Source organism: Vipera ursinii (assembly GCF_947247035.1).
Source record: "Vipera ursinii genome assembly, chromosome: Z".
NCBI classification, from domain to species: Eukaryota; Metazoa; Chordata; class Lepidosauria; order Squamata; family Viperidae; genus Vipera; species Vipera ursinii.
In genome coordinates, this window is record NC_139517.1 from 111,629,838 (window position 1) to 111,647,349 (window position 17,512).

Below are 17,512 nucleotides of genomic sequence, written 5' to 3' on the forward strand. Positions count from 1 at the left end.
CAATTCTGTTGAAAAGGTACCTAGCATATATTTTTGCTACAATGTCAATCAGGCTGATGGGCCTATAATTATTAGGATCCTTTTTATTCCCTTTTTTATATATGGGGACAACTATTGCCATCTTCCACCCATCTGGTATATGGCAGGTGTTATCTATGTGTGTAAAAAGACCTGCTAATACAGGGCCCCACCAGTTGGGAAATTTCTTAAATAATTCTGCTGGTAAAAAATCCTCGCCTGGGGCTTTATTGCTCTTTAAGCTTTTAATGATGGACTGTATCTCCTTTTCTGAGACTGGTGGCCAAGGGGGGAGAGTTCTAGGATTTACCAAATCATTGTTTAAAAATAATTTCTTTACCGGTTCGGTGGGGGCAAACAAGCACTGATAATAATTCTCCTAGTCCGCAGCAGAGATTGGTATGTCAAATGCAAATCTCCGTTCCTTCAGGATACCTGCTACAGAGTGCCAAAATAATACTGAATTATGACTTCTGGCAGCCAACTCCAAGTTCTGACCAGATTGAAATGGCAAAACGTTTTTTCTTTAATGTTATAGTTTTTTTTATATTCCCTTCTTGTGTGCAGCATCTTAGCTTGTATATGGGCAGTAGGATTCCTCTGGGCAAGCCTCATGGCTGCCTTCAATTTCTTTTTCTGTCGCTGGCAATCAGAATCAAACCAGCGAGGTCTACCCACTTGGGCTCTTTTTGTAGTAGGTTTAGCTGTTTGGTGTTTCTTCAGTATGTTACAAAGATTGGAGAATGCATTGAAGGCTGACATCCAGTCAGTAGTAGATGACTGTATTGTTCTAGTCCACTTAGTAGCATTCTCTGTTTTAAGGCATTCTAATATTGCCTTAGTATCAACTTTGGCCCAAATTAACCTTTTATTTTAGGTCACCTCTGCCTTTTTGGTGAGCCATCTGTCAGCCATGTTATATGGTCTTAAATCTGAACGGCCTCGCAATGTCACACTTACAGCCTGATGGTCGCTATTGTCGCTAAGGTGTACTGTGACCTCTGAGAAGAGGTCAGCCTTATCTCTAGACACACAAAAGAGATCCAGTACACTACTTGAATTGGCTGAGTCATATGTATAAGGGTATGTATAATTCTTGTCCTTACCTCCCAAAATTTGGAGATTACCCTTAAAAATTAAGGAGACTAGGAGCAGACCAGCGGCATTACTTTTAAAGTCTCTCGAGAGCCACTGAGGATGGTTATCAAAGAACTCCCCTGGGATTCCTTTCTTCTGGGCAAGCTCATACAGAGTCTAGTGTTCAGATCTCCTAATAATACCACTATGGACTGAGGGTACAGTATAGATATATCTTCTTAGATAACTTCCAAGCCCATCCAGTATTCCAAATTACAGTGCTGGGATGTGCTTGGAGGAATGTACACATTTACCAATATTAACTCAAACTGGTCATATTCAAATTTGACAGCTAGAAAGTATGGATACTTATCTTCGTTATATAATTTCTCTCCCTGCCATTGCAACTCTTGCTTTATAAGAATGAATAGCCCACCAGAGGGTCTCCCTTTGTTCTTTGTTTTTAGTGCTGGGGAGGCCCATCCCTGAAAGCCTGGCAATTGTACTGGTTCATCCACTTCGGTTAGCCAGGTTTCTTGAAAGGCTATTACATCAAATCTAGAGAGAAAGCTCATTAGTCCACTATCAACCATCCCTTTCCAGCCAGCTATGTTCCAGGTCATCAACTGTATGGGGTTCTCAGAGGCAAGGTGGTCTGACTTAGTTGATTGGCTAGATCACAGGTCTGCAAACCGCGGCTCCGGAGCCACATGCGGCTCTTTCAGCCATCTCCTGCGGCTCCCAGTCCTCTGCCATGTGCAGTCCCCCCCAAAAAAAGTGGGACTAAAGAAGTTCAACCAATCAATTCAAATATGCAGGGTAGGTGCATATCTCGCCTTGGCTCCACTCTTCAGTCAAACCCTGTTCTGCGCATGCGCACATATACGCGCATGTGAACACATTTTTTGCAGCTCCCAGTTTGTCCTTTTGTGAGGGAACTGGTTCCGAGTGGCTCTTTCACTGTTTCAGGTTGCTGAACCCTGGGCTAGATGGTAGAAATGCCAGATGTCAACTTGACATTGGAGCTGGGTCAATATCATCTATGCTTCCCATATAAACACAGTTGTTGTGAGGTTCGATATTTCTCCTCATGTGTTGCAGAACTTGTTGTTGCTCCTCTATATCTCGGTTGCCAGTGTGCCTCTGCTCTTGCTCCAAGAATGATTTTTTTCCAATGGGCAGGTACTCTGGCTTAAGTCTATAAATGTAGATTTATGTCCATTTTTGGAGGGGCATGGCTGAGGGTTCATCTTGTGGAAAGATGTTGTGGGAACTTCTAAATCAAATGAGGATGTAAGCTGGATTATGTCCTTAGTGTTTGTCATCTTAGGGGGCACTGTGTGATGAAGCCCTTTGTCTTTCAGTTGTTTCTCAGAGGCTGGGTCAGTCAGTGCAATTACTCCACTCTCAGCCTGTGTGACAACACCTTTTTTTACTGTTGAGGTAAAGGCAGATTGTTGATTAAATATCTTGTCACAAGGTTGCGTGGTTAGTGGAGCCAAATTAAATAGAGGCTTTGCTGTAGATTGAGTTGTTGTCAGTGCCTCCTTTAGGTCATCCAATCTTTGAATGATGTTAACTTGCTCAGGTTCTGGCAATGCACTGAACAGGTCAATCAACATTTCCTCTGGCACATCCTCAGCAGTTCCTGCAGCTGTGGGTAACACAGTTCGTATATTGCTTCTTTGCTTTCTCAGGGTCAGTTCAGTTGCAGCAGCCTCAGGCTTAGTAGTGTGAGGGCTGTTGCAGCCTAGATTTAAAGCGACAGTTCCCTCTTGGTGACGCTGTTTCAGGAGTGGGCACACTTTTTCTGAACAAAAGACCCTTATTGGAAATATTGAGAAGATGCTCAGAAAGGGTTTCATTCTGAAGAGCATGGAGGGAATTGTGGGCTGCTTGAACGATAGGAGAATTCTCATACATTGTGTTCTTGCTGGCAGCCACTCTGCATGTAGTAGATCTATCAGAGTGAATTCACAGCTGAGCAGCTGGCTCAGGGACAGCCTAATAGCTTTTCTATTGCTCCAACACCCTCTATTTACTCTCTTGTCATAAATTTGCAAAGTAACCTGGTTAGTTTGCAGACTGTAGTTATATTGGTCATCTCTTAGACCTTTGCCTGATTGAGTGTTTTCTCTGTAGGTGTTCAAATTTTTGGGAGGAGAACAAGGTCCTTCTCTACTTTCATTTTCTGAGTTAGCCATCCCATGTCTGTCCATGGTTATCCTCCCAAGTCCTTCTACAGTATTTGGGTGCCTCCTAACAAACTTTGCAAAAGATTCTTTCAGGCAGTCGACCTTATTTATGACAATTGACAAGAGATCATATATTGAGTTTACAGTTTGAGCTGTAAGCAAACATTGTCTAGAGAGGAAATCTGTCACATTTTCCCCCTTCAAATTTGCTACATCTCCCTCCTGTGTAAAAATGGCTGTTGCCAGATTCCAAGGAGGGGAGCCATTCTCCAAGAGGGAGGAGGACAACTCCACACGCTGTCTGCTCTCCAGTTCGGTTTGTAAGTCCCATTCCAATGAGTCACATAAATTAAATTTATCTGATAAGGTGCCTGCGAATGAGTTACTTACTGGAGCAGACTGTCTGTTTGCAATATAATCCTCCATTTTCTGCTGCTTCAAAGGCTTGGATATACTTTCTGCTGCAGAGTGCTGTCTCTTCCTTCTTTTCCCCATTCAGGTTTGTTAAAACAGGTTTAAAAATAAGTTTAAAACTATGGTTTAAAAGTTTAAAATGGGTTTAAATGGGTTTAAAAAGTTTAAAATGGGTAGGTTAAAATACAATATTAAAAGAGGTTAAAAAGTTAAAATAAAAATAAAGTAAAATAAAATAAATCTTTTACTTTTGGAGGAGCTCTTTACAGCCTTTGCTGCCTTGGAAACCCTATATCATACATCTACATTCTTGATATTTACAAATTTGAATGTTCTCATATATTTTTACAAGTTCCATCTCAAAAGAACTGTCCAAAAATGACACCTAACTAGGATTCTTATGTTTTGAAGAATCTCATAATTATGTCCCACTATGACCTGTGGAAAATATTAACTGAATCTTTTATAAAAGATTCCTCCTTCCGTTATGTATTTGAGATAGACAGTGATTAATATTTATATGTTATTTATGTGTAAAGGTGTAGGTCTATACATACGTTGTATATAGTATGGTTTAAATGTGTGTTATGTATGTGTACACTTTGAGAGCAAGCAACTAAATTTCATTCTTAATGTATGCCATTGTGCCCACAGTAAAAAATGACAATAAAGGTTATCTGTGTATCTATCTATCTATCTAAAATGGTATGGATAACTGAAAAAGTCATTGGATATGAATCTGCAGATGCAGTAATGCCATTCTTATTGTCACATTGTACGTCTGTTCATAGTTATCCAATCACGCTCTGTTCATTGTTTCTGTGAGCCATTTCATTTCCTATAGCTCCTTAGAAAATTGAAAAGTCCCCTAGAATTTAGGATCAAGTATAGTTGATTCACAACCAATTTCATCAACTGCATTATTCAGTTCTAAATTCCAGAGTTGGATTTGGAATGCAAAAGGGCTGTCTGCCCAATAATTGGGAACACCATGGATATCCTCAGAAAATTCAGCAGTGAAAATAGTAAGGTTCTACATTTAGGCAAGAAAATCAAATGCACAGATACAGTATAGGTAATGGCTCAATAGTGGTAATTGTGAAAGGGATCTTGGAGTCCTAGTGAACAGTCAGTTAAATAAGAGTCAGCAATATGCTGTAGCTACCAAAAAAACCAATGCATCCTAGGTTGTATTATAACAGAGGGATAGAATCAAGATCACATAAAGTGTTACCACTTTATAATGTCTTGGTAAGACCACACTTGGAATACTGCACCCAGTTTTGATCACCACAATATAAAAAAAGATGTTAGACTCAAGAGTGCAGAGAAGAGCAACAAAGATGATTAGGGGACTTGAGGCTAAAACATACGAAGGTTGATGGAATTGGGTATGTCTAGTTTAATGAAGAGAAAGATGAGGGGTGACATGATAGCAGTGTTCCAATATCTAAGGCGTTGCCACAAAGAAGAGGGAGTCAAGCTATTCTCTAAAGCACCCGAAGGCAGGACAAGAAGCAATGGATGGAAACTAATCAAGGAGAGAAGCAACCTAGAATTAAGGAGAAATTTCCTGACAGTTAGAACAATTAATCAGTGGAACAACCTGCCTCCAGAAGTTGTGGGTGCTCCAACACTAGAAGTTTTTAAGAAGAGATTGGACAACCATTTGTCTGAAATAGTATAGGGTTTCCTGCCTGAGAAGGGGTTTGAGCTTAAAGACTTCCAAGGTCTCTCTCAACTCTATTATTCTGTTAAATCTGGATCCATCACCCAATTTAGTTGGTCCTCTTCTCTTGCAGAGGTTGAGTGAGCTTCCAATATGCAAGCCCACCAATTAGTGATTCAACTACTCTAAATGATCTTAGCAAACTGTGTGGTTGTTTTCCTCCTTCTTTACTTTTCCAGCAAACTATAAAAAACAAAACGAGCTATTATGCAGTTTTGCCTTTATCTTCTTGGTAGTTAAGATAAATTGGCATTTTAATATTGCTTTTAATTTGATAAAACAAAAATTTATTTTGTGTTTTCTTTCACCTAATTAATTATTGTTTGCTTTTGAAAAACTCCAATTCACAAGGTAGTAAGCTTTTGAGTTCAGAACTTCTTAATCAGATAAGTTGTTAAATATAGTAAATGGAGAGGAGTTTTTAAAAAGTAAGAGATACCAAGCCAAATCTGCAGTTTAGGAGGTTGATTTTAGAAATTTAAATTAGGTTATATTGTGATTTTGTTTGTTATTAAAATGTAATGTAACAATGAAAAGCATGATAATATTTCTGGAGAGCTAAAATACAAAAAACCTTCATTGTGGTCATCAACCAGCAGAAATTATTGCTAATTGAAACTCTGAAGAGATCATTTTGAAAATTTTGCTTGCAGAAAAAGAATTATATAAGTTGCAAGAACTAACCAAGAAGAAACAGCAGTTACTAGAAACACTAGAATCTAATTGGATAGAGCTACAAGAAATTCAAGAACTTGCAGCTACTCAACCAGAGAGTATCAGTGGTATGTGTGATATTCTCTTTACTTTTTTAATCTGTGTGTGTGTGTATGTGTACAAATACATATACATAGACATTTGGAATCATATAATTGAACTCAATGCATGGAACAAAGGTGTTTGACTGCCAATAACCCTTGCTAATATAATTCTTTTATTTAGTACTATAATGTGTTAAAACTATTTCAGTGAGGCCTGTAAAGTAATCACAGATTAGTCTGGAAGTCATCAGGTTGGAAAGTTTAAATATAAGTTTTAGCCTTTGATAGTCCAAAACTGTAATAATACAAACACACTTCAGATGGATTGGATAAAGTACACTGCATCACATGAAAGATTATAAATTTTAATTAAATGTATTAGAAAAGATTCTATCAGAATCCTTCTAATTTTATGATTTGTTAGGAAACCTGCTCAATTGAAAAAAGCAGCAAAGCTTGGCCAGAGAGAGCCTAAGTCAAGAAATTTTCATTTTGGCTCAGGTATGAATAATATAGTTTAAGAGCAATGCTGTCAGAAAGAGATATATAGGAATTTATTCTAAATTCTCTTAACATTTGCAGCAGAGTAGTGCTGCATTCCATATTAAAGCTAGCTTACATTCTTGAGAATACACCACAAGCAAAGATCCTTCCCTGCAAAAAAACCATTAATGGTTTTAACATCAACTCCACAGTGCAAAATGCTGTACAATTTATTTTTTGTAAATGAATGGAACTTGTAGTGAGATACATGCTCATCATCAGAATCTTGAAATATAGGTATTATTAAAATGATTTTAATGACTACAACTATTTTTATGTTGTATAGAACATAAGCTGAAGGAATTAACCGAGCAAAGAAAACATTTGACCACCGACCTGGAGGCCACTTTAAATGATATACAAAATGTATGTTACCATTATTCAGAAAGAACTACATTTGTACAACCTTCTGGTAAGTACAAATAAAGATTCTAGAAAAAATGGTATTGATTGTACATACTGTTATGTTACTGTAAACCTAGCAATTAGTGTGAATTTTTATTATTCACATAGATCAAATAGTGCATAGTTTTATGCCTAATTTAGTTGTCATTTTCTTTGAACCATAATGTTCTTATTATAATCTCAGTGTATAATTTAAACAAACCTGGAATTAGTGTATATCCTTCTCACTCCATTTTTTATTGTAATTATTATTCTTTGTTTTTCAAAATTTTCTTTTTATAGTAATTTCTTCCTTCTAATGATTTCTCAGAAAAATAGTCAAGTGTTTTAGTATGCCTATGAACTACATTCATATTTGGTGCTGTTTTCAAAATTAAAGCTATTTAGAGTTATATTCAGCTTTGGATGTAAAATATAAATAATTTTATTTTTATAATTCCTAACACCATTTCAAATTATAGTTAATGCTATAATATTTTTTATCTTTAAAGGTTTCAGTTATGTAAACATTGTAGTGTTAATAATCTCTAGTCAATACAATAAATACCATTTTTTTCAAAATAATGTAAGTACTGTGTATGTTTCAGAACAATATAACAAACTATTTTTAAAGAAAACAAAAACAAAAAAGAATTAAATGTCTCTTAGCAACCATCCCACTATATGTGAATTTGTCTAAACATGTTTTAATAATTATGATATGAATCTGCCTTGTTGGTTTTTAAGAAATTTTGTATGTTCTGCATTATAATGTTCATTATGTTTATTTTAGTCTTAAAAATAATTCACAGTTTAAAAATAATACATAAATTCATGACTTCTAAAATGTTTCTCAAGAAATGAGTAAAAAAATATTTCTGCTTGCAGAAAGAAAATTACATGAGCTATTGATGAAGGAGCAACAGTTACTGGAAAAGGTGGAATCAAATGAAAAAGAAATACAGGATGCTCAGGCTCTTGTAACTGTCCAGCCAGGCAGTATCAGTGGTACATATCTGTGTTTTTGTATTATGTGAACAACAATATTAAACATTTAGGAATATAATAATCTTTATATTAGTTGGACCAGTGATACATCTGCCTATCTGTCTCAGTATTACAGATATTGGTTGTAATGGTATCATTTCAAGAGGGGTGGGGTTTTGGTCCATGGAAATACAAGAAACTGAACAAAGGCACTTCACAGTAATGGTTTATTGTCTTGATTTGGTAACTGGGAATGAGAATCTGTGAGTTGGGAGATGCAAAGAGTTATATATTGAGGAGGAAAACATTGGGTTTCTTAAGCCTGCTTATGTACGGAAAATATTTGTACCTCATTTACTGTTTCTAACTGCATTTTCAGCATTCAGGAAATAGGCAAACAAAAATTAATGTGGATAATGGTAAAGCTTTTAAGTAGCTTTAACTAATGCCTTTAATGTCTAAAGAAACAGATTCCCCCCTTCCACCTGCTGTGCTGCCTCAATTTGGGGGGGGGGAGGGTTTATCCTGGGAAGGATGAGTGAAAAAAGAAGTATATGTCAAAAATATATATTTCAGCAGGGTTACCCAAAATGGAAAGTCATTCCAACTGCTCAGCTAAAGCAAGTAGGCACCTATATACAGGAAGATGCCAGAGGCAGATCATTTTAGTGACAAAGACAAAGGCATTAATTCAATATACACAAGAGAAGATAGTAAACCACTTCTGTATTCTTATAAAAACACCACATGAGTAAAAGATATCAAATGATTGATGATATAATGCCAGATATGGGTCTTTCAGGTTGGTTTACACTCAAAATGCTACTGATGAAGAGGTGCGGATCTTTCAGAGAACTAATGTTGTTTACAATGAGGACATTAAAGCTTTTGTGACATTTAGTTGCTGATATTGTCATATAGGGAAAAAAATCCAAAACTGCAAGGACAGAATTACAATAGAAACACGGAACAAAAGAAGCATGAATGCAGGGAAGCTGAACACAGTCGAGAAAGATGAAATGAAATTACCACCCCCTCCCCCACCCTGCTATGCTTCCTCATTGTGGCAGAAGGGGCAATCAGCATGTCAACATATTTAACACACAGAAAAGTGTGTTTTCTTCAGAATTAATACAGGATCATTTACAAAAAGACTGAATAAAGGAGAGTCTAAGACACAGTGCTGTTTGCCCTCTTCTCCTATTCGGAATGGCATATATCAGATGGCCTCTTGGGGAGAATCTAAATTGCATTGGAACATTCCTGGCTAGATGAATGAACCTTTACTGTCAAAGTACCACCATGTATACATTGAGATTGGCTGAGCCAATTAAAAAATTAATGATCAAATTAATGATATTTTTAAGATATCCAGAAAAATTACAAGAAAATGTATTATTAAGATAGCAATATTCAAATGTTGAAAAGGTTGAAGGAAGACTGAAAAATTATATTGAAAACCTTTACAAATAAGATTCTACAATGTCAGAAACATTTAGAAAGAAAAAAATATTTAGTAACTAACTTCACTTGTAAGAGAGGTTATAACCTTTCAAACAGATGAAGTAACCACTGAACTAAAAGCAAATATCATTCATTTATATATATTTGATACAAATTGTGATAAAGTATAATAGACTGATTTCAAAGTATATTATTTTTATGAAGTTATATATAATATTTCTAGATTATAAACTACAGGAATTAACTAAGCAAAGAAGATCTCTCATTGCAAATCTAGAGACAATTACACATGAAATACAAAAACTTACTTCTGGAGATGATTCTATTGGGCATCCTGATGGTAAGTAGAAAATAAATTATATTGTGAATTTTACAAGGATTTATCAAGCATACACTGCTTCTGAATTGAAACTCTGATCATTTGGGAATAACATACACACCATCTAGATGAAAAAGATGAAAAACCAAGTGATATAGAATTGTTCTTCCCTCTCTTGATGAAACCGCATTGATTTAATCCCTTGACCATGTCCAAGAGCATTTTGTCTTTTCTCATTAAAACAAATAGTAATTGGAAACTGTACTCATCCTTTTCTCCCTTTTCACCTCAATATTTTTTTTATTGAAAAGTTTTAAAAATACATTTTATCTTTAACAATCCCCTCTCCCCCTCCCCTACCTCTCCCTCCCTACCCCTACCCCCCCTTTTCCCCCTCCCCCCCCCTGACTTCCCAGAGCTAAGTACAGGGTATAAAAACAAAGAACAATCATAAACATCCATATGCTACCAACAATAAATTCTTAAATCTATCACTCTCTAGCTCATATAAGGTAACTACAAACAATACTAATATTTCATATAGAAAAAAAAAAGAAAAGGAAAAAGAAAATCGAAAGGAAGACTTAGGCCTCAATATTTAACTTGCTTCTAAAGGTAATTCTGCATAGGGAAATGGCTATTAACTATTAACAGAGCTCTACCACCCCGCCCCGCCCCCCCATGCATCCTGTTCCTTCCCTACCTATTTTTTAATTTATATTGCTGTATTTTCATTATTTGTATTTTTTTTACTATTGTTATAGTTACATTTCTTACAATTTTATGTTGTACTGTTGTAAGCCTCCTAGGATAGCCCCATGGTGAGATAGTGGCAAGCAAGCAAGCAAGCAAACAAACAAATATTTTGTGATTTAAAAAGCCTATTGTTTATTTTCAAACTCTTTTCCTTTTTTGCTTTTGCTCTGTTTAACAATAGCAGAAACTGAGAAGAAAGCAGGAAACAAGCTTAACAAGTCAATAAAAATATTGAAATAATAATAATGTAATTGAAAGTTATTGACTCAGAGAGCTATGTGATCTCCTACATTGGGACTTTTCCCAATAAGCAGTGTGAAGAATCTGAAGACATATATATTGTTATATATATTTATTGTTAAAAGATCAACCTTTCGTTGGCTAACTGCCAACGTTGTCAGGATATAAAACGCTGGGGTGGGGAAATCACATTTATACTGTCAGTGTTTCCGTGCTTCGTTCATAGAACACGTCACTGGTTCCTTTTCCCAATTCCTTAGTGGCTGGTATGCAGCGGGGAGGTCTAAGTGCCGGTTGATGGAGGAGTGGTTTGAAAATCAGGCTTCCTTCAACAAACGGCCGCCTTTAGTGTTATCACTTGCAATTGCTTCGGTCCCTGTTAGATTGAGGACGTGGTTATGTGTGGCCATGTGTGCCCACACCTGTGAATGCTGTGCTTGTCTTCTAATAGCAAGCTTCTGTTCGTGCACTCTGGTCCTCAGTCGTTTTGCCATCTCCCCAATGTAGTTGCAATTGCAATTTTGGCATGACATACCCAACCAAGGATTTTTCCTCATTGGGGAGTGGGTCTTTAGAGCTCATGACACAAGCTCATAGAATCCGATCAGGTATGTGGGTAACACTGACCTTGTGAGGGGCCAATATATGTGCTGTGGCCTCGGATACACCATGGATATAAGGCAGTGTTATCCGTGATGTTAAGGCGTTTTCACGTTGATGGCAAGTAGGTTCACCTGGCCTGCTGTATTGCCTAATAAAATTAGGTGGAAATCCATTGTTCCTGCAGACATGGTAAAGGCGACGTCTTTCTTCCCTTTTTGCCTTGTTTGTGCTGCAATGTGTGTCTACACATCTAAAGAGGGTCCTGATACAGCTGGCCTTGTGGGTTATGGGGTGATTACTTTCGTAGTGAAGTATCCTGTCCTTATGGGTGGATTTATGGTAAACCATTGCAGCACAAACAAGGCAAAAAGGGAAGAAAGATGTTGCGTTTTCTGTGTCTGCAGGAACAACGTGTATCCACCTAATTCCCCAAAAACGGATGCGATGTGAAGCGGTTCAAAGGAATACGGCCGGCCGTAACGAATAGACCGGTGATGCGTTCTATGAGCGGAGTGTTTTAGTTTTCTTATTCTATCCCAGTGTTCATTTGAGAGAGAGAACGCGCAAAGGAATAAACCCCCTTTTCCACTCATCTCTATTGCCAGCTTAATACAATGAAGGAGACTAGTTGTCCCTGAACATAAGCTATCCTGTGGTCAGTTCTTAGCCAGCCACGTTCTTCTAGCAGATCTATCAGGGGAACTCATGGATTATGCTTGCTGGTGATAAGATCATGTCAAGCCACCAGATGTCAGCAAAGCATAACAATTGGTTTCCTCAGAGTCAGAATACAGAACAGTCTCTTAACCTTTGCCTTTTGCAACTGTGCTTTCTGAGAAATTCATATCTTGCAAAACCTTGTACAAGAAAGCCCCTCTCTACTTCTAAGAAGAATAGTGGGTTTTTTATTATGTTGCTTTTGTCTTCCTTCTGATGAAATGCAAAAATATCCATTGGAATATTCTCTTATTATTTATAAAAATGAGTCTGAATTTGAGAATGGTTGTGTGTTAGTGAATTATCATTAAAAACTTTTCTGAAGTTTGGTTCCAAAGGAGGTTCATCACTTGAGAATAATTTGATATGGATCATCGATTGATCATTTAAAGTAGATAGAAATTCTCCCAGTAGTACTAAATCAGATGAACACTTTATGGTAAATCTGTTAAAAGACTCATGTTATTTTCCCAAAGCTTCTATAATCTTTTGCTAGGAGAAATCCTTTGAACCTCTCATTTTTTCTGAATAAGGATTCCCAAGCCAAGAGGTTGGAAAGGGTTAAAGGGACTTTGTTACAGATTAATTTCTTATTGTACACGATTGTATCACAATTATGCTATTATCAATGTGTTTTTCTGTAATCTCTGAGTTTAGCTGTCTCTCAATAATAGCTATTTCCGCAGCAATATTTGGAACTTTGGAGGTCCTCTTATCTCTGGTATTGGTAATATCTCTCTAAGAGTGATAGGGATGAAAAGATGATTCATATGGTGCGTTATTTTACTTTCCATTTTCTTTTGTGTCACTCCCCTGGTCACCAGAGTTTACTGGAGATACATCCCTGCACAAAAAAGTTGATAATTTTTACTGCTTTTGAGATTTAATGTATATATGATCATCTTCAATTACTGGGCATAACTCTTCTTTTTTGTAGATATCTCTAGCTAAGACAATTGTTTTGACACCTGAGTCCTTCATCAGCTCAGTTTATGAACAGCTTTCAGTAAGAGCTTAGAGAAGCACTACAAAGAGGACTATTACTTAAAAATATAGGTTGAAATGGCAAATTCTCACTTTGTAATATTCCTGGAACACACTCTAATTTAAACAGTAAATTTCAGAATCTTCGTATTTATGTTCGGTTGTAATCTTCAAATTGAATGTTAAAGCCCACATATTGTGGTGTAATCTTCAGATACTGTAGTACTGCAATTAGCTTTATTTCCAAGAGTTCTAGATAATTTACAAGGCTTTCTATTTCTATTTATTGTGCCTTCCTTCTGAACAACCCAAAATAAAGTTGCATATATAATTAGCTTTAGATGTTTACTCCAAAAGCGGATAAACTCAATAGTTCATGTAAACTCCAGCTGTCTCATCCTTCACATACTCTGGAAATCCAAGAGCTGCTTTAATATTTAATGCAACTTCAAAAGTAATAATAACTTTAATGTGTTTTTTGAAATATTAATGTTACAGAAAGAGAATTATATGAATTATCTGGAAAAAGAGAAGAAATATTGGCAAAGCTTGAATCTGTTCAGAAAGAACTAGATGAAGCTGCAGCTTCTGTGGCTTCTGAGCCACGCAGTGTCATTGGTATGTATTAATTCAAATGTTACTTCTTTATTTTTTTTTAAAAAAACCCAGCTTCTTTTAATTATTTCCCACTATTGAATAAAATTTTGATGCAAAACAATATTTAAAGAAGGCAGTAAGAACTGAAGTTTTATTCCAAATTCAAGGAGATCTAAGTATCAATAAAAGAGAATATTTGCAGCTCAGAGTTGAACTGAGAGGCTGAACAGAACTGATGATGTTACCTAGTTTGGGTAATGAAATGCAAGAAAACAACCAAACTCAGAGATCTAACATTTTTTAAACAATTGGAGGTTTGAAAAAATTAAAATCAAATGGAAGCTTATGTAGGGCTGAATCAAGAACTGTATACTGCACTTTTAAACATCAGGGTAAATATGTTGTTGTTGTTGTTAACTGCGAAGTCGTGTCCAACCCATCACGACCCCATGGACAACATTCCTCCAGGCCTTTCTGTCCTCTACCATCTTCTGGAGTCCATTTAAGCTCACGCCTACTGCTTCAGTGACTCCATCCAGCCACCTCATTCTCTCTCGTCCCCTTCTTCTATTGCCCTCAATCTTTCCCAGCATTAGGTTCTTCTCTAGTGAGTCCTTCCTTCTCATTAGGTGGCCAAAGTTTTTGAGTTTCAACTTCAGGATCTGGCCTTCTAAAGAGCAGTCAGGGTTGATCTCCTCTAGGACTGACTGGTTTGATCGCCTTGCAGTCCAAGGGACTCCCAGGAGTCTTCTCCAGCACCATAGTTCAAAGGCCTCAATTCTTTGGTGCTCAGCCTTTTTTATGGTCCAACTTTCACAGCCATACATTGCAACTGGGAAGACCATAGCCTTGACTATACGCACTTTTGTTGACAGGGTGATGTCTCTGCTTTTTAGTGTGTTGTCTAGATTTGCCATGGCTTTCCTCCCCAGGAGCCAAGCGTCTTTTAATTTCTTGGATACAATCCCCATCTGCAGTAATCTTGGAGCCCAGGAAAATCAAAACTGTCACTACCTCCATTACTTCTCCATCTATTTGCCAGGAATTGAGAGGGCCGGATGCCATGATCTTGGTTTTCTTAATGTTAAGTTTCAACCCAACTTTTGCACTCTCCTTCTTCACCCACAAAAAGAGGTTCTTTAGTTCTTCTTCACTTTCTACCATTAGTGTGGTATCATCTGCATATCTTAAGTTATTTATATTTCTCCCGGCACTCTTAATTCCAACTTTTGATTCATCTAGCCCTGCCTTTCTCATGATGTGCTCTGCATATAAGTTAAATAGGCAGGGCGACAGTATACAGCCTTGCTGGACTCCTTTCCCAATTTTGAACTAATCAGTGGTTCTGTGTCCAGTTCTCACTGTTGCTTCTTGACCCGCATATAGGTTTCTCAAGAGACAAATAAGATGGTCTGGTACTCCCATCTCTTTAAGAACTTGCCAAAAAGTTTGTTGTGATCCACACAATCAAAGCCTTTAGCATAGTCAATGAAGCAGAAGTAGATTTTTTCTGGAACTCCCTAGCTTTCTCCATAATCCAGCGTATGTTGGCAATTTGATCTCTAGTTCCTCTGTCTCTTCAAAATCCTGCCTGTACTTCTGGTAGTTCTCGATCCACATACTGCTGGAGTCTAGCTTGTAGGATTTTAAGCATAACTTTACTAGCATGTGAAATGAGTGCAATGGTGCGATAGTTTGAACATTCTTTGGCACTGCCTTTCTTTGCAATTGGAATGTAAACTGATCTTTTCCAATCCTGTGGCCACTGTGGCACATTTTCCAAATTTGCTGGCAAATTGAGTGTAGCACTTTTACTGCATTGTCTTTTAAGATTTTGAATATCTCAGCTGGAATACTGTCACTTTCACTAACTTTGTTGTTGCTCAGCTTTTCTAAGGCCCACTTCACATTCTAGGATATCTGGCTCGAGGTCAGTGACCACCTCATCGTGGTTATCTGGGACGTTAAGCTTGTTCTTGTATAGTTCTTTAGTGTAATTTTGCCACCTCTTCTTAATCTCTTCTGCCTCTGTTAGGTCCCTGCCATTTTGGTCCTTTATCATGCCCATTTTTGCATTCAACTTTCCCTTCATCTCTCCAATTTTCTTGAAGAGATCTCTGGTCCTCCCTGTTCTATTGTTTTCTTCTATTTCTTTGCACTGTTCATTTAAGAAGGCATTGTTATCTCTTCTAGCTATTCTCTGGAATTCTGCATTCAGTTGGGTGTATCTTTTTCTCCCTTGTCTTTGGCTTCCCTCTTTTCCTCAGCTATTTGCAAAGTTTCCTGAGACAGCCATTTTGCTTTCTTGCATTTCTTTTTCTTTGGGATGGTTTTAGTTGCTACCTTTTGTACAATGTTGAGAACCTCTCAATAGTTCTTCAGGCACTCTGTCTATCAGATCTAATTCCTTAAATCTATTTGTCACCTCTACTGTATATTCAACAGGAATATGATTTAATTCATACCTGAGTGGCCTAGTGCTTTTCCCTACTTTCTTCAGTTTAAGCCTAAACTTTGCAATGAGAAGCTCATTGTCTAAGCCACAGTCATATTGTCTTGACAAAATTCTATCAGCCTGTGCCCTGCTTCATTTTGTACTCCAAGGCCAAACTTGCCTGTTATTCTGGTTATCTTTTGGCTTCCTACTTTAGCATTCCAATTCCCCATGATGACAAGGACATCATTTTTTGGTATTAGTTCTATAAGGTGTTGTCGGGCTTCATAAAACCAGTCAATTTCATCCTTTTCAGCCCCAGTGGTTGGGGCATAGACTTGGACTACTTTGATACTGAATGGTTTGCCTTGGATTTGAACTGAGATCATTCTGTCATTTTGGGGATTGTATCCCAGTATTGATTTTCCTACTCTTTTATTGACTATGAAGGCTACTCCATTTCTTCTGAGGGATTCTTGCCCGCAGTAGTATACCTGATGGTCATCTGAATTAAATTCACCCATTCCTGTCCATTTTAGTTTGCTGATTCCTAAGATGTCGATGTTCAGTCTTGTCATCTCTTGTTTGACCACGTCCAGCTTTCCTTGATTCATGGATCTTACATTCCAGGTTCCTATGGAGAAAAAGTCTTTACAGCATCGGACTTTCCTTTCACCACCAGATATATTCACAGCTGAGTGTCCTTTTGGCTTTGGCCCAGTCACTTCATTCTTTCTGGCACTACTAGTACTAGCCCTCTGCTCTTCCCCAGTAGCATATTAGACATCTTCCGACCTGAGGGGCTCATCTTCCAGCGTCATATTGTTTTGCCTTTTGGTATTGTCCATAGGGTTTTCATGGTAAAGATACTGGAGTGGGTTGCCATTTCCTTCTCCAGTGGATCACATTTTGGCAGAACTCTCTGCTATGACCTTTCGGTCTTGCATGGCCCTGCACGGCATAGCTCATAGCTTCATTGAATTATGCAAGCCCCTTCGCCACGACAAGGCAGTAATCCATGAAGGGGCAGGGTAAAATTTTCCCTAAAATGAGGGAAAAAATTATTTGATCCCCTACTGATGTTGTACATTTACCTGCTGACAAAGATATGATCAGTCTCTAATTTTAATGGTACATTTATTTTAACAGTGAGAGACAGAATAAGAACAACAACAACAAATAATTAGAAAAACACATTTAATGAGTGAAATAAGTATTTGATCCCCTATCAGTCAGCAAGATTTCTGGTTCCCAAGTCTTTTATACAGGTAATGAGCTCCTAATCTCACCTTG

The 17,512-nt window shown here is 37.3% G+C and overlaps 1 protein-coding gene across 1 annotated transcript in view; it reads left to right on the forward strand.

Moving 5' to 3' along the window:
• CCDC7 (coiled-coil domain containing 7) overlaps positions 1-17,512 on the forward strand; it is a 297,769-nt gene that overhangs the window by 150,812 nt on the left and 129,445 nt on the right. Inside the window, 5 exon segments of the mRNA XM_083379044.1 lie at positions 6,087-6,215; positions 7,021-7,146; positions 8,007-8,126; positions 9,793-9,909; positions 13,687-13,806. Of these exon segments, the coding sequence (XP_083235170.1) occupies positions 6,087-6,215; positions 7,021-7,146; positions 8,007-8,126; positions 9,793-9,909; positions 13,687-13,806 (612 nt within the window).